The 21,892-nt window shown below is 44.3% G+C and overlaps 1 protein-coding gene across 2 annotated transcripts in view; it reads right to left on the bottom strand.

The window, feature by feature from the left end:
* Positions 1-21,892, bottom strand: part of TBC1D15 (TBC1 domain family member 15) — a 141,729-nt gene that overhangs the window by 50,107 nt on the left and 69,730 nt on the right. The window contains exons 6-7 of one of the 2 annotated variants that reach the window (XM_077265290.1): positions 21,512-21,614; positions 8,346-8,546 (exon numbers count right to left, since the gene is read on the bottom strand). In XM_077265290.1, coding sequence (XP_077121405.1) covers positions 8,346-8,546; positions 21,512-21,614 — 304 coding nt within the window. The remainder of the gene's footprint in view (positions 1-8,345; positions 8,547-21,511; positions 21,615-21,892) is intronic. The other variant, XM_077265291.1, reaches the window with a different exon arrangement.

Raw genomic sequence — 21,892 nt, 5'->3', positions numbered from 1 at the left:
GGAAACTGAGGCTACAATTTGTACAAGCTCATCGAAATTGGACAGTAGAAGATTGGAAAAACGTTGCTTGGTCTGATGAGTCTCGATTTCTGCTGCGACATTCGGATGGTAGGGTCAGAATTTGGCGTAAACAACATGAAAGCATGGATCCATCCTGCCTTGTATGGAGCATCTTTGGGATGTGCAGCCGACAAATCTGCGGCAACTGTGTGATGCCATCATGTCAATATGGACCAAAATCTCTGAGGAATGCTTCCAGCACCTTGTTGAATCTATGCCACGAAGAATTGAGGCAGTTCTGAAGGCAAAAGGGGGTCCAACCCGTTACTAGCATGGTGTACCTAATAAAGTGGCCGGTGAGTGTATATGTGCTTTTTATGCAAGTTGAATTTTCAATAAACATGTTTTAATGTTACTTTTTGACTCTTTGTCCTCCAATATTAGCTATTCATTGTTGAGTCGCCTTGTGCTTGTAATTTACTGACGATTGTGTTAATACATGGCCGATGAAACGGCTAAACCCTTCCTGTAACTGTCAGGAAGCCTTATTCTTATCGTCAGGAAGCACAAATAAAGCGTCCAACCTTCGGAAGGACGCAGTCCTCGAGACGTACCTACTCAGAGCACTCACTTTGTCAAGAATATGGGGAACCCATTCTGTTTTGTGGACTGGTGCCGAAAGAGATGAGGGAAGAATGATGCCCTCATAACAGTGGGAATACAACACCGCCTTAGTAACAAGGGACGGGGATGGCCTGAGGACAACCTTGCCTTGAAGGTAATAAGGGAAAAAAAAGTCCAAAAGAACAGAGTGGCTAGCTCCGAAGAGTCGTCAGGATGACAAGATCGCAGAGAAAAAAAGGGCAACCTTCCCTGATAGTAAAGTCTGTCCGGATCAAAAGGAGTCTACTGTAAGACTCCCAGGACCATTAAGGTCCCAAAGATCTAACGGTATGCGATAGGGAAGAACCACATGTGAAAACTCCCTACGAGGAAGTCCCTACTTCCAGTTTTGTTGCAATAAGATGGAAAAATACTAGTTCCGCAAACGTAAAAAAACCTGACCAGGTCAGTGCAGATCTCCCAGGATCACTGGAGCCCTTCCTACTTTCGAAAGGCTCTTGGAAGTAGTGGAAGAGGGGTTATGGAAACTAGTACCATGGAAGAACCAGAGCATGCACTGCGGTGGCTTTTGGATCTCGAGGCCGAACCATGAACTAGAGTACATTGGTGTTCAGTCTGGATGCCATGATGCCATCCGACCTACATCTGGAGTGCTCCAGAGAAGACAGATCTGATGGAAGACTTCCGGGTGAAGTTCCCACTCACTTGAGGCAGGACCCTGAGTTCTACTCCTAGGATGTGTAGTGCCGAGATCACCTGAGTGATAGATCTTGGCCTATCAGAGAATGTGAGGTACCTCGACCATGACGCCTGACCGTGGGTACCTGCTAGATGACTGACGTATGGCACAGCCGTGGCATTGACCGATTGAATTCAGATGGGGTGACCCGCAAGAAGGCAGTAGACCTGCTGTAGAATTAGCCATACCGTTCGGATCCCCAGAACAATGATCAGGAGAAGAGGACTGGCATCAGTAGTCACTAATAACCATTGAACTGGGAGAAAGGATCTCCCCTGGATGAGGAAGGAGCTCTGAGACTACCCTCTGAAAGCATATTTGACCTGCAGAAAAAGAGAGGAGCGAAGGAAACCGCTTACATTGTCGTCACCATTTTCCCTCGGAACACTCCTCGCAAATCAAATGGAATGAAGGGATGTGTGAACAAATGCACCAGCTCCCTGTTGAAGGGCCACGGCCTTGTCTCAAGGGAGAATTACCAACCTTCTAGAAATGTCCAGGATCATCCTCAAAAAGGATATCTGCTGGGCTGGAAATGAGGAAAAACTTGTCTAAGATTAGCTGTCAGCCCAGGTGAGAAAGGGTATCGCAAGAGATATAGATGACTCAGCGCAGTACTGGAAGAGCGGCTAAAAAGTCAACCAGATAGGGCAGGATGACCATGCCTCTAGGGAGCAAGAGGAACATGACAGCAGCCATAAACCCTGTGAACACTATGGGTGCGGTAGCAAGGTCGAAGGACAGGGCCGTGATTTGAAAATGCTGTTCGCGAATGGAAAAGCGAAGGAATTTTTGAAGAGGGAAAAAATAGGAATGTGAAGGTAAGCATCCCGAATGTTGGTGGATGCCAGATACTCCACCTTTTTCGTTGAAGTAGTGGCTGAGCGGAGAAACTCCATCCGAAGAAAGGAGACCTTGTCAAGCTTGGTAGAAGTTTGAGGTACAGGATCGGTCCCCTTTTTGGAACCAAGATCCCTTAGATCCAGACTGTCCGGGTCAACTCATCCACTGCTGGTTGGGTCTATAGGAAACATGCGTTCTTTGTTTCTGCAAGGGGAACGCTCCCAACTTCTCACCGAATAACCGACCACCCTGGTAAGGGAGTGATGTCAGAGGCTTTTTGAACGCACAGTACGCCTCCATTCTCTGTGCTATAAAAGTCCTTCTGAGTGTAATGGCATTTGCTGCTGACAGCGCCACGCAAATAGCCGCATCTTAGAGGCGTGAAGCAGCTAGTCTACCACTCAAGAAATTTGATTGACCAGCTGTACCGTCTTCGGGAGAAGGTTACTGTTGTGAATCAAGGAAGTTAAGGTCTCCGACCAGGAGACCATTGCTGTAGCAACCCATGCGGCGGCTAAGGAAGGGTAGAGCACTGAACCCGAGGCCACAAGATGGAACTAACCAGATTTGCTATCTGGCAGTCCGTTGAATTTTTAATTGATGACCCATCGAGCAGGGATACTAGTAGGTATACCACAGGAGATTCTACCCAGTTAATCTGCCAAGTGGCAGAATGCGCGGCTGCATCTGGAAGGTCAGGAATAGCCATCTCTTGCAATCGCTACTCTCTTTTGACGGTGCGGAGTTAAAATGATGAACCCTCAATCCACCATCCTCTTAACAGGGAAGTGGAGAGGGATCGTCCGCCTTCTTGCATCATCTGCTAAATAGTGGTGATGCAGAGGGGGACGTTCGGATGCCAAAAAAGGGTGCCTCTGTCCACAGAGTTCAGGTCACCGGGTGGACAGTGCTGGTAGTCCGGCACTAGGCCTGGCTGCAGAAGAGGATACATGGAGGCGACACTCCGTGTGCTCGACTATTGATGGTGTGGGGAGATCGTGCCCTTTAAAAGGACCCGTCCCCCTAAGAATCAGACCAGGCATGGCATCCCACGTCCTAAGGGGGTATACGTGGAGGGGACACCCCACGTGTTCGCATATTGGCTGAAAGAGGATACCGCACTTACTGAGGCTTCTGTCCAGTGAATCGCTTATCCGGATGCTCCCTGTCCGGGTGAATGACAAATGCTCTGCTGGGAGTTTAGTCTCCTTATGAGGGACACTGCGTGATCTAGAGTAGAACTGAAGTCCTCGTCAATCTACACAGATTGGTTGATGATATAAATAGGCAAATCCATCCTTTTCTGAAGTTCTGGTGAGTCCAGAACCAAAGCAATACCCAATCCATGTTCAGAGTCTTGTTCTCAGCAAATCATTGGTGAGGGATCAGGAAATGAAACTTCCGTTTTCTAGACGCCTTTACGTTTCTAGATGCCTATACGTTTCTAGAATACTCGCGGGCCCCTGCTAGCTGACGGCTCGCATGAAGGAGAGGGACCATCTATATCGGTCCTGCGAGCACTCCGAGCCACAGAGGGTTCACGGAGGAATTCAATCTCTTGGTCAGAGAAGCCATGGGTTGCGGCAGTGACGAAGCCCACTCAGGGAACTAGGTACTCTGGGATAAGCTGGGGTCAGGGGCGGAGGGCTCCTGAGCTCATTTAGGGTGACCATTTTCGGACTGGTCATGTGCTTTTAAGACAGGGAATATTGGTCATGAGCCTTTAAGACCAGGTAATGCTGGTCATGTGCCTTTAAGACCAGGAAATGCTGGTCATGTGCCTTTAAGACCCGGGAATGCTGGTCATGTGCCTTTAAAACCAGGGAATGCTGGTCATGTGCCTTTAAGACCAGGGAATGCTGGTCATGTGCCTTTAAGACCAGGGAATACCGGTAATGTGCCTTTAAGAGCAGGGAATACTGGTCATGCACCTTTAAGACCAGGGAACACCGGTCATGAGCCTTTAAGACCAGGGAATACTGGTCATGTGCCTTTGAGACCAGGGAATACTGGTCATGTGCCTTTAAGGCCAGGAATACTGGTCGTGTGCCTTTAAGACCAGGAAATACTGGTCATGTGCCTTTAAGCACGGGGGAAGATGCAGGGGGGGAGAGCAGTACTTTCTTACCCGGTTGCATGTGCCCCTTCAATGCAAAACCACCGCCCCTGTAACCCAAGCCAGGGCCTAAATTTCTAACAATTGTAACAAGTACATCCGGTTACCGTGATACTCAAGTGATAACAGAGTATCACAGAGCATGTTTGCTCCTCCATAGTGTATACCTGTTCTAGTTGAAGAGAATCTGTCATCAGGTTTATGCTATGTAATCTGAGAGCAGCATTATGTAGGGGCAGAGACACTGACTCCAGCAGTGGCACTTGGACTCATATAGAAAAAGGAAAAACTCAGCTCACCCCTATAAGTACTTTCATAGTCCATGAAAGAGATCCGAGCACGGAAGGGCGTTTCTGCTTGACGCTGTAGACTGGTGCAAAGAGACAAAGGTTTCCAGCTCCAGAGGTAAAATCAAAATCTTTACTTCACAATGATAAAAAAGGAGAGAGATTAGCTGCTGGAGACAGACTGGTGTATACCGGTATCACTGAACGCGTTTCTTAGTCCTCAGTATCACATTGAGCAGTCCGATTCAGAATAAGAATACCTTAATCAGGTGAAAGTCATGCAAGATAATTAACAAACATAATGAAAAACAACACATGTGAATAACAGAAAAAAAGATGAATAGAAATACATACAAAAGCAAAATAACTGAACAAACAATAAGAAAATAATAAATGCATATATAGTGCAACATGATTTCCTTTTTTAAATTTACCCCTAGGGGCACCTGAGTATTTAGTAAGTAAATCCAATATGCCTCCCTGTCATGTAATTTTTTTCTCCCTGTCCCCACCACGTAAGTGATTATAAATTTGTTCTATTGCGAATACTTTAAAGTGCAAGATTTGCCCGTTATCAACTTTAATAAAATGATTTGAAGCATTAGAAACATGACAAGTTGTAGGATGAATGACATTGTATAAATGTTCTCTAATCCTCTTCCAATTTTCTGATGGTGGAACCTACATATAATAATTTGCATTCAAAGCAATCGATTAAATACACTACATGATTACACTTGCAGTTTAAAAAACTTTTTATTTTGAAATTCTTTTGATTTTTTGAACACAAAAAAGTTGATTTTTTTTGGAACATGAGCAGGTCTTACAGGGATTGTTGTCCGCATTTAAAAAAAAACAACATTGTTGATAACCAGTTGGAGGGATTCTTCATTTTATTTGGGTCATAAAGACTAGGGGACAAAGAATTACCCAGGGTTGGAGCTCGTCTTCAAACTATTTTTATCCCGTTTTTGAGAATTTTGTCCATGGTATCGTCATCCCTTAGGACATTTAAATTAGGATACACAATGTCAGAAATCGATTTAACATATGTACTATATGTAAGAACCAATAGTGGTTGTTCTTGAAAAGAGTTATTTTTAGTTTTACTTCGATTGCGGACAATACATTCATATTCAGGGGCGGAAGCCGCTGTAATAAGTTCCGACCTGTCTTTAGTAGCAGCAATGTTAATAGCACGGTCTATAGTCCAATTTGGATATTTCCTGTTTGTGAGACGTTTTCTAATTTTTTTTCAAGGGTAAAAAATGCTTCATTACCGCAATTCCTTTTAGGTCTGAGCATCTCACCCACAGGAATAGCATGAATTGTGTGTTGCGGGTGAAAACTGTGCGCACGTAGTATTGTGTTCCCTGCCGTTTTCTTGCTGTATGTATTACTGCTGATGATCTCAGAGGATTTGCCTGTCAGATGTAAGTCCAAAAAATTAATATTTTTCTTACCAAAAGTGTAAGTAAACTTCAAATTAAATGGATTATTATTTATATAGTACATAAATGAAGTTAATGAATCTGGATTGCCTTCCCACACTAGTAATAGATCATCTATGTATCTGGTGTGCCAAGGCAAGGCATGTAAAATTGGAATAATAGGATTCTCAACATACAAATACTGTATTCTGTTGCTTTTTGGTGAGAAAACCCAAACTTAAACCTTCACCTTTTTTATCATTGTGAAATAAAGATTTTGATTTCAGCTATGGAGCTGGATCCTTTGTCTCTTTGCACTTGTTGGACTGCATGTTCTTACTTTGATACAATCACTGTTTTCTCTGCTGCAGATCTAGCTGTGCTCAATGCTGAGCTATGTATGACCCCGCCGACACCACTGATTGCTGTGCACACTGTAAATTGACAGTAAGCTGCTAATCAGTTGGGAGGGCGGGGTTATACAGAGGCAAAAGACACCTAGTCCTGTAGTGATCATCTCTTGCTGATAAAACACTGATTTTATTGAAACAGTAACACACATTAAGGCTACTTTCACACATCAGGTTTTTGCTGTCTGGCACAATCCGGCGAATTTTGTAAAAAACGGATCTGTTTTTTTCTCATAGACTTGTATTAGCACCGGATGGCCTCACGTTTCATCCGTTTTTCGCTGGATCCGTCAAAAACAGTCGGTCCGGCGGCCGGACAGAACACACAGACGAACGTTTTTTTGTGTCCGTTCAAAAAAGTGACAGATCCGGCGCCATGCGGCTTTTGTTACAATGGAAGACTATGGCGCCGGTTTCATCAAATGAGTGAATCCGGCAACCGATTTCGTTTTTTTACATTGAGCATGCCACGTAGCTGAACTTTCTATTCTGGATTGTTGTGTTGTCTCTCTGTCCTACTGCCTGGATATCAGCTAGTCGGATCCGGCAAAAAAACGGATCCTTTGCATCAGTTTTTCACAATTTGCAACAGATCCGTTTCTTTTCCAAAAGTCGCCGGATTCAGCCTGATGGCGAAAACCTGGTGTGTGAAAGTAGCCTAAGTGATACATCATTGGAATCGGGCTCTTGGCTCCTACATCATGCTGCTCTCAGATTACATAAAAAACATACTCCCTTTAGTAACAGCCATTTTTACAATATATAGGCAAAAAAAAGAAAAATAAGAGGTTGCTGCTTAAAGTTTGGGCGCACCTACATTCCTTGGTGCAATTCCGTTAGGTCAGATAGGACATACTGGAATAAGACATAAAGTGAAAGGTGCTTCATTCTACCAGATTGTCATCATTTTATAATTCAGCTCAACCATCACTTGTGAAAATGACATCAGTAAATTTGTGGAGCACAACAAGGGATAAACAGTTAATGTTCCTATTATACAGACCCTTCAGAATCACTTTGCAGGATGCCGGTATATTCTGTTTATTGATACTATTAAATGGTAGATTACACAGAAGACGGAGGCTTAACAAAAGTGAAAACTAACATCTGATTTACAGCAGAGCAAGGCAATAAGTCAACATGAAGCGTGTTACTGCCTCCTCCAACAGATGAGATATTAAAGACATATACTATCTCGCTTGACAACCTGGAACAGTTCCTTGCTATTTAGGACTCTATTTACAATAGGTATTCACGGCACCAAATCCCAAATTACCTCATCCCCTTCACTAAACACAAAGCTGGCAGCCGCAGAGCCTTGAAGAAAGCGTCTCATCATTTACCATGTAGACGAGCTATTTCATTAATTGAGAAGAAGCTATAATTGTTGATAAAGAAGTTACTTTCCGAATAAATAAACCAACAAGCGTACTAAATACATTGGAGAAAAGTCACAGGAAAAAAAAAACACGAAGAAAAAGTAATTCACAGAGTGTTTCTCCTCAGTGGTATAAATATATTACATGCGACTCTGTTCTTTAGAAAGTACATAAATCTGGGAAAAATAATCAAGTAAAATAATGCAACACATTCGTCTCAAGTTAAATAACTGAAACTTGCAGCTGGCTAGAAAAGAAGTTGAGGCGAGAGAAGAGACAGTTTTATTGCCCAAGGAGCTGGAGATAAATTGGCTGTCAATACTCAGTAAAGCCTCCTGGCAAGAGACTGGGCGAAATAACTCAAGATCGGAGATGAAGAATGTATTCAGACAGTTCAGTGTCCCGACATATCATGCTCAGCTCTACAATGGGAGTCCTGCTCATGTCTCGGGGCAGCATTACCGTCAGCCTCCTGGATTGTCTGGACTAAGGAAAAATTAAACACATCAATACTTACACGAGTTATGACTTCAAAGCCAGACTCTTCTTCTTGCTGATTGATTTCTAAATCGGGGATCGCATCACTAAGGAAGTCGGCTATTTCCTGAGGTGGTCTCTGATGCGTCGAAGGATCGCTGCCTCGTATGGTGTCATAAAGGAAATTTGTGACTTTGGAAAACTTATCCATGGTGGCAGTATATGGGTACTTCTTGAACTTCTGTAAATAAGGGAGCAATATGTAGTACATCAGGCAAAAAGTAATGTTACTTTATTATTATTATGGCATAAAAAGCGCTATTTCTATTTACAGTGGCTTGCGAAAGTATTCATCCTCCCTCTGGCATGTTTTGTGTTTTGCTACCTCACAACCTGGAATTTCTGAGATTTTGTTGAGGGACTGCATCAGTTCATGTAAAGAACATGCCTACAATTGTGAACATTTGGTTTTATTTTTATTAGGAAATAAACAACAAATAGGACAAAATAACTGAAAACTTCAATGTGCATAACTATTCACCCCCCTAAGGTCAGTACTTTGTAGAGCCTCGTTTTGCAGCTGCAAGTTGCTTTGGATATCTCAAGGGTTGTCACATTGTAGAAGGGTCATCTTTATTCTCATTTGCACAAGGAAAGACTATAAGCAATGGGATGAAACTGAATGGGAGGAGACACAGATTAGATATTAGAAAAAAAGTTTTGACAGTGAGGGTGATCAATGAGTGGATCAGGCTGCCACGAGAGGTGGTGAGTTCTCCTTCCATGGAAGTCTTCAAAGAGAGGCTGGACAGACATCTGTCTGGGATGATTTCGTGAATCTTGAGTTGAGCAGGGGGTTGGGCCAGATGACCCAGGAGGTCCCTTCCAACTCTACCATTCTATGATTCTAAGTCTCTATGAACTTTCCACATCTTGTCACTGGGATTTTTGCCCAATCCTCAAGGCAAAACTGCTCCAGCTCCTCCCAGTTAGATGGTCTCTGGTTAACAGCAAGTCTGCGGGCAGCATGTATCAGCGGTCAGGTTCTCTTTAAATATCATCCTTCTGTGCAGCATATCATCCTGTGTAAACAATTGCTGCCGAAAACAAACAATGCTATTTTAGCTGCACAGAATGATTATGTGAGATCGTTCTGCACACATGAAAGAGCAGTCACGTCCTGTCTAAACAGGCTATTAAACAACTGCCATTGTGCTTTCATATAGCAGATTGGCGGTCGTTATATAGGCGGCACATGGCCAATGATATTACACACTTAAATCTAGGTACCTTATAGTGACATCTTTTCTGATTGGAGGGCTTCTCATCCTTTATTCTTCATTTGCTTCTGACACCATGATAACTTTTCACAATCACGGCTAGTCTTTGCAGACTTCCCTTCCCTATACTGAGCCTCCTCTTCGCATTGTCCCTACCATGCTGCCCCTTCTCCATAATAACCCCCCCCACACACACACACTGGCCCAGCTCTATCCAGACACTCCTATAGTGTTCGGTCTTCATACAGAGCTCACTCATAATGCCCCATTTCAACACAGAGACCCCCCATAGTGCCCTGTCTTCATCCAGAGCTCCCTCTCCAAAAGTGCACCGTCTCCATACGGAGCTAACCACCTCATAGTGCACCGTCTTCATTCTGAGCTCCCCCCTCATTGTGCACCGTCTCCATACGGAGCTCCAGCCCCATAGTGCATCGTCTCCATACGGAGCTCCCCCCATAGTGCACCGTCTCCGTATGAACCCCCCACCTCACCATTGTGCACCCTCTCCATACAGAGCCCCCCCCATAGTGCACCATCTGCATACAGAGCCCCCTTCATAGTGCACGTCTCCATACGGAGCTCCTTCCTCATAGTTTACCGTCTCCATATGGAGTTCCTCCCCCCATAGTGCACCGTCTCCATACGGAGCTCCCCCCATAGTGCACCGTCTCCATACGGAGGCCCCCATAGTGCACCGTCTCCATACGGAGCTCCGCCCTCATAGTTTACCGTCTCCATACGGAGCTTCTCCCTCAGTTTACCGTCTCCATACGGAGCTCCGCCCTCATAATTTACCATCTCCATACGGAGCTCCTCCCTCAGCTTACCGTCTCCATACGGAGCTCCTCCCTCAGCTTACCGTCTCCATATAGAGCTCCTCCCTTAGTTTACCATCTCCATACGGAGCTCCTCTCAGTTTACCGTCTCCATACTATGCTCTTCCCTCAGTTTACCATCCCCATACAGAGCTCCCTCCCATAGTGCACCGTCTCCATACGGAACCCACCCCTAGTGCACATCTCCATACGGAGCCCCCACATGAAGCTCCTCCCCTATAGTTTACCATCTCCATACGGAGCTCCTCTCACAGTTTACCGTCTCCATACTATGCTCTTCCCTCAGTTTACCATCCCCATACAGAGCTCCCTCCCATAGTGCACCATCTCCATACGGAACCCACCCCTAGTGCACATCTCCATACGGAGCCCCCACATGAAGCTCCTCCCCTATAGTTTACCATCTCCATACGGAGCTTCTCCTCCATAGTGCACCATCTCCATATGGAGCGACTCCCTATAGAACACCGTCTCCATATGGAGCTCCTCCCCATAGTGCACAGTCTCCGTATGCACCCCCCGCCCCACCACTGTGCACCATCTCTATAGGGAGCTTCCCCCCTCCCATAGTGCCCCGACTTCATACGAAGCACCCCACATACTGGCCCATCTCCATAAAACGCCTCCCCGCAATACTGTTCCATCATCATACAAACACCCCCATGCTGCTCTAGCTCAATACAGAACCACCCTGATACTGCCCCATCTCCATAAAAAGCCTCCCCCCATAACGCCGCATCTCCATATAGAGCACCCATATCCCATATCCAAACATAGCCTCCCTATTATAGAAACTTGATTCCAGCTCACCCAGTTGCCCTATGCTCATCCACCTGGGGCTCAGACACCGGCCTCGCCCTGGCCTCACATCAAGGAAAATAAAAAAAAATTGGAGTCTGGCTCAACAGGACTGTATTTTCCTTTTCTTTTTATTTTTGAAAAGAAAATATAGTGCATACAAAAAAAAACATTTTTTACATGGTCGACGCGTTACTCATGTCAACCATGTAAAATTTTTCTTTTATATGCACTATATTTTCTTTTGAAAAAGAAAAAGAAAAGGAAAATACAGTCCTGTTGAGCCGGACTCCAATTTTTTCTATAGCCTCCCTATACTGCCCTTCTCCATTTCTCCATTGTGGGCCCCCATATATTGACTCATCTTTATACAGACCACCTCCTATACTGCCACTTCTCCATTCTGAGCCACTCTATACTGCTCCAAACAGAGCACCCACCAAATGATGGCCCCTCTCCATACTAAGAACCTCCATATGTCTAGAATAAGCCCTGTCTTCAGGGAGCGCTTACCGAATCCCAGCTGCCGCTCCAGAGTCCTCCCATTCTCTGCGACGCTCTGGAGTGACATCTGCAACGTGCCGAGATTACCTCATCGCGCTGCACACGTTGGGCCAGGAAGTAATACCGGAAGTGACGACACTCATTCATGTGTATTCATGTGCAAATACAATGAATGCAAAAATAAAAATTTCAATGCTGCCTCCTTGCCCCCTCATCCACAAAGACGCCAAACCCGTGAAGGACAGAGAATAATTTTTTTTTAAAAAACTTATTTGGCAAGCAAATGCTGCCCCCCACAACCCTAGGTACTGGTCCTCCAGTGCCTAATGGAAAATAGGACCCTGCACCCAGGACTTTTTCCCCCATCTAAAAATGGTTTAAACAACTGGCTGGAATGCCAACTTACTAGGCGCTCATTATTAGCGGCCATCGATACACATGATCATGTACCATACTTACATCTTCAGCAATAACAGTTCTCTGGCATCCAAGCAGGGCTTCAAGTAAGCATGGACTAACCAAAATATGCAGCTTTTAATACTTCACCACAAAGAAAAAGGATGCAAAGAACCATATGACCGCTGTAAAATAAACTATGCGGTATTAAAAAAAAAAAATGTGTATATATATATATATATATATATATATATATATATATATATATATATATATATATATATATATATATTTATTACAGACCAAAAGTTTGGACACACCTTCTCATTTAAAGATTTTTCTGTATTTTCATGACTATGAAAATTGTACATTCACACTGAAGGCATCAAAACTATGAATTAACACATGTGGAATTATATACTTAACAAAAAAGTGTGAAACAACTGAAATTATGTCTTATATTCTAGGTTCTTCGAAGTAGCCACCTTTTGCTTTGATGACTGCTTTGCACACTCTTGGCATTCTCTTGATGAGCTTCAAGAGTTAGTCACCGGGAATGGTTTTCACTTCACAGGTGTGCCCTGTCAGGTTTAATAAGTGGGATTTCTTGCCTTATAAATGGTGTTGGGACCATCAGTTGTGTTTTGGAAAAGTCTGGTGGATACACAGCTGATAGTCCTACTGAATAGACTGTTAGAATTTGTATTATGGCAAGAAAAAAGCAGCTAAGTAAAGAAAAACGAGTGGCCATCATTACTTTAAGAATTGAAGGTCAGTCAGTTCGAAAAATTGGGTAAACTTTGAAAGTGTCCCCAAGTGCAGTGGCAAAAACCATCAAGCTCTACAAAGAACACCACAATGTGTACCAAGAGGTACCGTGTATTATTCCTCACACATACCTTTACCGTTCTTAGTGTGGTTATAGCAGTTTTCATAGAGCGTTGTCGAAGGTCCTTGTGGCTTCCAGATAACTTTGTAAAAAATGTCCAAACTGTAACTCATCCACAGTATTTCCAAAGCATGGAGAGTGGGGTGTAATACTGTCCCGGCCGGTGACAGTCACCCCTATTCCCTAATGAACAATTTGCTCGCTCACTTTGCAGTGACACACGCTTATAGTAGCAAATTGCCGGTGAGGTGCAGTGATCCCTGAGGAAGGAGTCTGCCGACTCCGAAACGCGTTGGATGTATTTTGGTCTATGGTGCGTTCTGTACTAACTCTAAAGCCGATCACGTGAGGTATCACGGGGTTGTGACGTCACGCGAGGTCCTGCAGCTTCACTTCACCTCGCCGGCAATTTGCTACTGGAATGGAAAAAACGCTGCAAAAACGCATGTAGCATTATTTGCTGCGTTTTTTGTGCAGAAAAATCATGGCCAGCAGGAAGTGATCTCACAGCCATGATCTTAGGGGTGTGGTTAGTGAGGTGTGAAGAGCCATTGTGAGCCATTGTGAGGTGTGAAGAGCCATTGTGAGGTGTCCTGATTGTGATCTATTGTGAGGGAGTTCCTGGTAGTGAGGTGTGAAGAGCCATTGTGAGCCATTGTGAGGTGTGAAGAGCCATTGTGAGGTGTCCTGATTGTGATCTATTGTGAGGGAGTTTCTGGTAGTGAGGTGTGAAGAGCCATTGTGAGCCATTGTGAGGTGTCCTGATTGTGATCTATTGTGAGGGAGTTTCTGGTAGTGAGGTGTGAAGAGCCATTGTGAGCCATTGTGAGGTGTGAAGAGCCATTGTGAGGTGTCCTGATTGTGATCTATTGTGAGGGAGTTCCTGGTAGTGAGGTGTGAAGAGCCATTGTGAGGTGTCCTGATTGTGATCTATTGTGAGGGAGTTCCTGGTAGTGAGGTGTGAAGAGCCATTGTGAGGTGTCCTGATTGTGATCTATTGTGAGGGAGTTCCTGGTAGTGAGGTGTGAAGAGCCATTGTGAGCCATTGTGAGGTGTCCTGATTGTGATCTATTGTGAGGGAGTTCCTGGTAGTGAGGTGTGAAGAGCCATTGTGAGCCATTGTGAGGTGTCCTGATTGTGATCTATTGTGAGGGAGTTTCTGGTAGTGAGGTGTGAAGAGCCATTGTGAGCCATTGTCAGGTGTGAAGAGCCATTGTGAGGTGTCCTGATTGTGATCTATTGTGAGGGAGTTTCTGGTAGTTAGGTGTTAGCCATGTCTTGGTATAGGAGGATGAACATTAATGTTTCCCAACTAATCATGGAGGTAATATTTTTTTTAATTTGTGATATATCTATCTATCCGATTGTTTGCAATGGTACACTTTGCGATGCTCATGTGCTGTTATGTACATGTGTTCTGCATGTGTATGTTTGTATCTTCCTTGTCATGAATGTTGGCTTCATTTCATCTTGCATTTGGTAATTACTTTTTCATTTATTTTTCCAAGGTGGAAGCAATACCTGTAATTTGGGATGTAGCTTGCCCAAACTACAGTGATCGTCAAAAAAAGGCCGATGCATGGCATGTAATTCGCTGTAAATTGTTCCCCCGCTGGGATGAAGGCGATGCTAAGCTCCACTGGGGTCACTCAACTTTATTATCATCCACAATTAGACAAAAAAAACGCACCAAAACCGCACAAAAAACGCATCTATAAGCAGCTGAAAATTGGCATAAAAAAATGCAGCAAAAATACGCAGCAAAAATACGCAGCAAAAAAGTCCTGTGTGAACTTACCCAAAAAACGCACCAAATACGCACCAAAAAAACGCACCTAAATTAGCATTAAAAAACGCAGCAAAAATACGCAGCAAAAAAGTCCTGTGTGAACTTACCCTTAATGCCAACCCCACTAATAAAAAAAACTGCTAAGCAGAGTACCGTAAATATATCAGTGCAATAAGCAAACCAATCACCCCCTGACAAAGCAGGGCGAAACAAGCCTTGGGATGGAGGGACACCTGGCTGATCAGCAGCAACAGATGTAAGATCCACTGTGATTTATCGCCTGCTATTCTCCGACGACCTGACCATAGTCACTGATTTACACAAAAATATTACAAAATTATGTTATACTAATTAGAATGATATATTTCTATTTGCCATTTTTTTAACCACTGAAATAGTAATAAAAAATACATATCACTGGCACATTATTACCAGACACCATGAAAATGAGACATAAAACCAATGGTGGAACATTTTTCAGTACATTATTTGGTAAAATAAATGGTGTAATAAAAAACTACAGCTTGGCAATGTCGCAACAAAGGGAGGATGAACTCACCAATTGTTAAAGGTGTTACAGAAACATTGTCACAGTCATGCACCCGGAATGGCAGCTACGGGCAAAAATCTAAATTTACTGTGTGCTTATATTCTGCAATGTCTTGTATGTAGAAATGTAGTTCTTGAAACGCAGATTTTGAGGAGGCTGGCTCCTTGCACCAGGGGACAATGAAAGTCTACAAAGAAGCTCATGTCAGCGGTCCCTGTATGGGAATGTATCTAAAGCTTGCTGTAGATAAATGTCTGATCACTTATTTGTATAGTCCCAGGGAAACCCTCATGGTAGAGCGAGTAGTCCAGGTGTAGCCTACAGCAAGAGGAGTGTGCCCCGGAGAAACATTTATTGTTATTACTCATACCTTCTCCACAATAAGAAATAAAGGCAACTTTTTTTTTATAGCTTATGACCTCCACCAGAGATATAACAGATTGTTTGCTTTGGTTTTAAAAGATTCCTTTGTTTGCACTGGTTATTACACGCGACCACGACTGATAAGACATGAGAGTGGTTGGGCAGTTCTATAGACCAATTGAAAATCCAAAAATCCGTAAAAATTACTAAAATTTGCATTGAGGTTACAGAATGAAGGAGAATCAAAAGCTTTCAGCCACAAAAGACCTAAGATGTGACTGGCATGGAGACTAGTCTGATGCTGCTGAAAATCACCTCCTGAAATGCTTTCATAACTTGGAAAATACAGGAGCAACAAATGTAGAAATAAAAGCAGCTATTGCCAATAGGTAATTCATGTTGGGGCTCCATACACTGCCCCTTAATCAGCCGTATTGTAACTGTGATTTGCCACCGAAGATCTGAAGACCAGAGCGGCTAGTGGCATGAAGGAATGTTAGTATGCCAAGTGAGCAACTCTCTACGTGCTCTCTCATCTAGAACATACTAGGCCACTAGGACGTCCAGAAAGAGGCAAGAGATGCAGAAGAAGAACACTCGCATTATTGCTCTCTATGTATTTTCAAGGCACTGTACCTACTGGTTCTATCCGGATTTAGTGCCCCTTTCTATTGTTTTCTTACTTTATAGTGTCAAACAGAAAAAGCACCCAGCCGTTCAATGGTCCCCTTAAAGGAGTGTTCCGAGTGCAAGATATGGATGACCTATCCATTAGGCTAGGTGCTAAATATCAGATTGTCACCTCTCATTGATTAGCTATTTTCTTCTCCAGATGGGAGTAAACTGAGCAGAACAGCAAAAAGCTTTGCACACCATGCAGTGGCCATTTATGGGTACTGCAGCTTAGCTATTAAACTTAATAGTGGCTGATCTGCAGTACCCAAGAATCGCCGCTACGTAACGCACAGAGCTGTGCTGTTCTGCCTCGTTCACCATTTTGTGCTTCAGATGGGAGTAAACAGTGAATGACGGAGAAGGGCACAGCTCTATACACTATGTAGTTGCCCTTCATTGATACAGCAGTTTAGCTATTAAAGGGAACCTGTCACCCCCCCCCCCCCCAGGCGTTTTTAACTAAGAGAGCCACCTTGTGCAGCAGTAATGCTGCATTCTGACAAGGTGGCTCTTTTAGTTCTGGGTGCTGTAACTGCAGAAATAATCCGTTTTGTAATTTGTCAGAAAATACTTTTCATCAGACAAGGAGGCAGGCGTTTCCCCCCTGCTGCAGACGCCACACAGCCGTCACTCACATTGGCGCCGGGCGCCGCCTCCTCGGCGCTGTTTTGAAATGAATCCCCGCCCCGCAGTGTCTTCTGATTTATTCACATTGCGGGGCTGGGATTCACAGGCAGGGCAGCCACACAGGCGCAGTCAGCTGGACTGCATATGAGGACAGACGGGCAGCGCTCACTGCTGCACAAGGTGGCTCTTTTAGTTTCAAACGCCTGGGGGGGGGGGGGGGGGGTGACAGGTTCCATTTAACGTGAACAGTGACTGATCTCTAGTACCCAAGAATGGCCACTAAATTATTATTATTTATTTATATAGCACCATTAATTCCATGATGCTGTACATGAGAGAGTGGTTAATATGGACATCGTCTACAGTAAACAAATTTACAATGACAGACTAGTATAGAGGAGAGAGGACCCTGTCCTTACAGAGTTACATTCTACGGGATAAAGGGGAAGAGACAGAAGGTCGGGGGTGCAGCAGCTCTGGTGGTGGTGAGGCGGCAGCTCTGGTGGTGGTGAGGCGGCAGCTCTGGTGGTGGTGAAGCAGCAGCTCTGGTGGTGGTGAGGCGGCAGAATGGTTATTGCAGGCTGTAGGCTTTCCTGAAGAGATGGGTTTTCAGGTTTCGTCTGAAGGATCCGAGGGTGGTGGATAGTCGAACGTGTTGAGGCGTGGAATTACAGAGGATGGGGGATATTCGGGAGAAATCGTGTGGAGGCAGTTGTGTGAGGAACGAATAAGTGTGGAGGAGAGTAGGAGGTCTTGGGAGGATTGAAGATTACGTGAGGGAAGATATTGGGAGATTAGTTCAGAGATATAGGGAGGGGGACAGGTTGTGGATGGCTTTGCAGATTAGTGTTAGTAGTTTGATCTGGATTAATTGCAGAATTGGGAGCCAGTTGAGGGATTTGCAAAGGGGAGAAACAGGGGAGTAGCGAGGAGAGAGGTGGCTTAGCCGGGCAGCAGAGTTGAGGACAGACTGGAGTGGTACAAGGGAGTTAGCGGGGAGGCCACATAGGAGGGTGTTGCAGTAATCGAGGAGGGAGATGATGAGGGCATGCACAAGAGTTTTAGTGGATTGTGGGGAGAGGAAGGGACGGATTCTGGCAATATTTTTGAGTTGGAGGTGACAGGAGGTGGCAAGAGTTTGGACGTACGGTTTGAAGGACAAGGCAGAGTCGAGAGTTACCCCGAGGCAGCGGATTTCAGGTGCGGGAGAGAGCGTGATGCTGTTTACCATAATAGATACATCGGGTAGGGGAGATATGCGAGATGGAGGAAAGATGAGGAGTTTGGTTTTGTCTACATAGAGTTTTAGGAAGCGAGAGTTGAAGAAGGAGGATATCGCTGATAGACACTCTGGAATTCTAGACAGCAGAGAGGTGACATCTGGGCCACAGAGGTTGATCTGAGTGTCATCAGCATACAAGTTGTACTAGAAGCCATGGAACTTTGAGTTGTCCTAGGCCAAGGATATAGATGGAAAAAAGTAGGGGCCCAGGACAGAGCCTTGAGGGACACCAACAGAGAGAGGGCGGGATGAGAAGGTAGTGTGAGAGTGGGAAACGCTAAATGTGCGGTCGGAAAGGTATGAGGCAATCCAGGACAGGGTCTTTGATATCAAGGGAAGTAAGAATCTGTAGCAGTAGGCAGTGGTCAACTGTGTCGAAGGATGAGGACAGGTCGAGAAGGAGGAGGATGGAGAACTGTCTGTTAGCTTTGGCTGTGAGTAAGTCATTAGTAATTTTTGTCAGGGCAGTTTCGGTGGAGTGGTGGGGGCGGAAGCCAGATTGGGGGTTGTCAAGGAGAGAGTTAGATGAGAGGTGGGAGGAAAGTTGGGCATGGGCAGCTGGACATAGCAGTTGGGCCAAGGTTTGTTTTTTTGAGGATGGGTGTGATGGTGGCATATTAGAAGGCAGAGGGGAAGGTACCAGAAGATAGCGATAGGTTGAAGAGATGGGTTAAAGCTGGAATGAGTGCGTTAGTGAGGTTGGGGAGCAGGTGGGAAGTGATGGTGTCAAGTGCACAGGTGGTGAGGTGTGATTTGGAAAGGAGGTGAGTAAGCTCTTCTTCAGTAATGTTGGAGAGGGAGGTTATTAGGGAAAGGCAAAGGTCTGGTATATAGAGTGGTTGGGGTGGTGGAACAGTAAAGGTTTGCCTTGTTTGGTTGATCTTGTTTTTGAAGTAGGTTGCAAAGTCCTCGGAAGAGATGAGGGGAGTTGGAGGTGGCAGTAGGGGGTGGAGGAGAGAGTTCAATGTGCTGAACAGTTGTTTTGGGTTGTAGGATAATGAAGATACAAGGTTTGTGAAATGGGTCTGTCTAGCAGAGGTGAGTGCTAATTTGAAGGCAAGTGTATTTTGTTTGAAAGCAGTGAAGTTGTCTGGCAGGTATGTTTTCTTCCAACACTGCTCCACGACCCTGGATGCTTATAGAAGTTTTTTGGTGAGATTGTTGTGCCAGGGTTGCCTATTGATTCGTCGCACTTTGCCATGCATGAGAGGGACGACTGAGTCTATGGCTGATGTGAGGGTAGAATTATAGAAAGCGGTGGCGCTGTCCGTGTCGTGGAGTGAAGATATGGAGGACAGAGGTAGAAGAGAGTCTGGGAATGTCTAGGTGTGCGAGGTTTCTGTGAGGATGTGGTAGTGGCTGGACGTAGGGGGGTGGGTAAGGAGGACAAGGATGAGAAGGTGAGTAGATGGTGGTCAGATAGGGGGAAGGGAGAGGTTGTTAGATTAGATATAGAACAGAGGCGGGTGAAGATGAGGTCTAGTGTATGTCCGTCTGTGTGGGTGGCTGTGGAGGACCTCTGAGTAAGTCCAAAGGATGAAGTAAGGGACAGGAGTTTGGAGGCTGCTGGCTGGCGGGTGTTGGTAGGGATATTAAAGTCACCCATGAAGATGTCAGCAGAGAGAAAGTGAAGAAGCCAGGTGGAGAATTAATCAATGAAGGCAGTGGCTGAGCCCGATGATAGGTACGGTATATGACCGCCATTTGTAGATTAGTGGGAGAGCAGATACTAGATAAGGCTGACCAAATGGACATACTGTATATGAGCTGTTCTAAGGATATCGCATCTTTGTATTATGCCCAGCAAACCTTTTAGGATATAGAAAACCTCACACAACTACCTGCTTTCTTGTGAAGAAGCAGTCACTTTCGGCTTAAGCGTTTCATTAATGCCTCTGTATCACATTAGTCAACATTGTAAGCTCAAAGAATTATAGTGCCACTGAACAGTCATACACTCTTTCCCAAACTCTGATGGCTATACATATTTATAGAACAAATAAGGAAAAGTTTATGAAGTGAACGGCACCAGAAGAGTACACTATCCAGACTTGGATACAAGTGAATCCAATTAAACAACTTGCACGAAATCTCATGGATCAAGGTGCTCAGCATCAAAAGCATGAAGTCCGTGATACAAAAAATAGAAAGAAATGCGGCACTCACCCTTTTTTGCTTGTGAAATCGTGCTGTTTTTATTTGACCGACATGAAGTAGTTACATGTCCATGTAATAAATCAGGCGTGCAGGAGGGTGCGGAGAGAGAAAGTGGACGACGGCCGTTTCGCACAGAATGTGGACCCATTGAAGCACATTCTGTGCAAAACGGCCGTCGTCCACTTTCTCTCTCCGCACCCTCCTGCACGCCTGATTTATTACATGGACATGTAACTACTTCTTCATGTCGGTCCAATAAAAACAGCACGATTTCACAAGCAAAAACGGGTGAGTGCCGCATTTCTATTTTTTCTATACATATTTATGTAATGGGGGCAAACTATATGGCATGATGAAATAATCACATGGTCAGGACAGACTGATCTACTACAATAAAAGAATAAAGGTGGTTAATTAATGATGGCAAGCTGACATCTTAAAATGACAAGAAGCTGATAAAGAAGGCACACTGTATAATTTACCATGCAGCTTATTTGGAATGCCCTATGTATTATTATGATGGCTGGACAACACATGACAAGCACATTTGACCTATTGTGTCCCCCCTATTTCCCTATAGATTGTAAGCTTGTGAGCAGGAACCTCACTCCTCCTGTAACTGTGTTTGTATTATGTCTGTACATGTTGATAATTAAAGTAATTGTTACGTAATGTGGAATATGTTGGTGCTATGCAAATACAATCATCATAATGCAGAACAACATAACAATTACCTTTACATAGTAAATCTGGAATACCCCTCTAAACCCACTAATGTAAAGTCCCTGGTGTTCCATATCAATTAGGTAGAAGACAAGGGACATGTTACTTGCTGCTTCCCTTTATAGAGCCACAAACTGCCTACATGTGCAAAAGCCAACGAAGCATAAACTCTGCAAATATCAATCATCACTCATAGTTCTGTGCAGAAAAATCAAACCTAATAACTGCAAGATGTCAATTCTTTGGATTGCAGATCTTACAGTTGGGCGACTTGCAGTTGGACTACATTCATATGAAACACAATATAATTGGGATTTGAGATGTGTGTACTAGCCTGTAGTAAAGAGTCCGTAGGTTCCTCATGAAGGTTTTCAAAAGACTGGGACAGACTCCGATTCTGGTAGTCCACAAGAAGAATTCTGCAGTCCTGTTCTGACCTACGATAAATAATAGAAAGAATAAGCAGTAGATAATCATAACAAAAATTACCTGAAGCAGTGAGAAACTACTTTATCAATCATTGATGCTAAAAATAATTCATACCTGCTCCTTGCTTTAAAAGGAAATCTGTGAGCAGGATCTCCCCCCCCCCAGCTATCTATATGGGTCATGTAGTAATCATTGTTTGAATTAATATGTAAATGAGGCTGTAAATCTGAAGCCTCTGTCACTCCAGCTCTATTCCCTGCTCACTGCCAACCTCTCCTTCTTGACC

This window comes from Ranitomeya variabilis, chromosome 5 (genome assembly GCF_051348905.1).
Source record: "Ranitomeya variabilis isolate aRanVar5 chromosome 5, aRanVar5.hap1, whole genome shotgun sequence".
Classification (NCBI taxonomy): domain Eukaryota; kingdom Metazoa; phylum Chordata; class Amphibia; order Anura; family Dendrobatidae; genus Ranitomeya; species Ranitomeya variabilis.
Note: the sequence above shows the minus strand (reverse complement) of the source record. Positions and strands in the feature narration are given on the sequence as shown.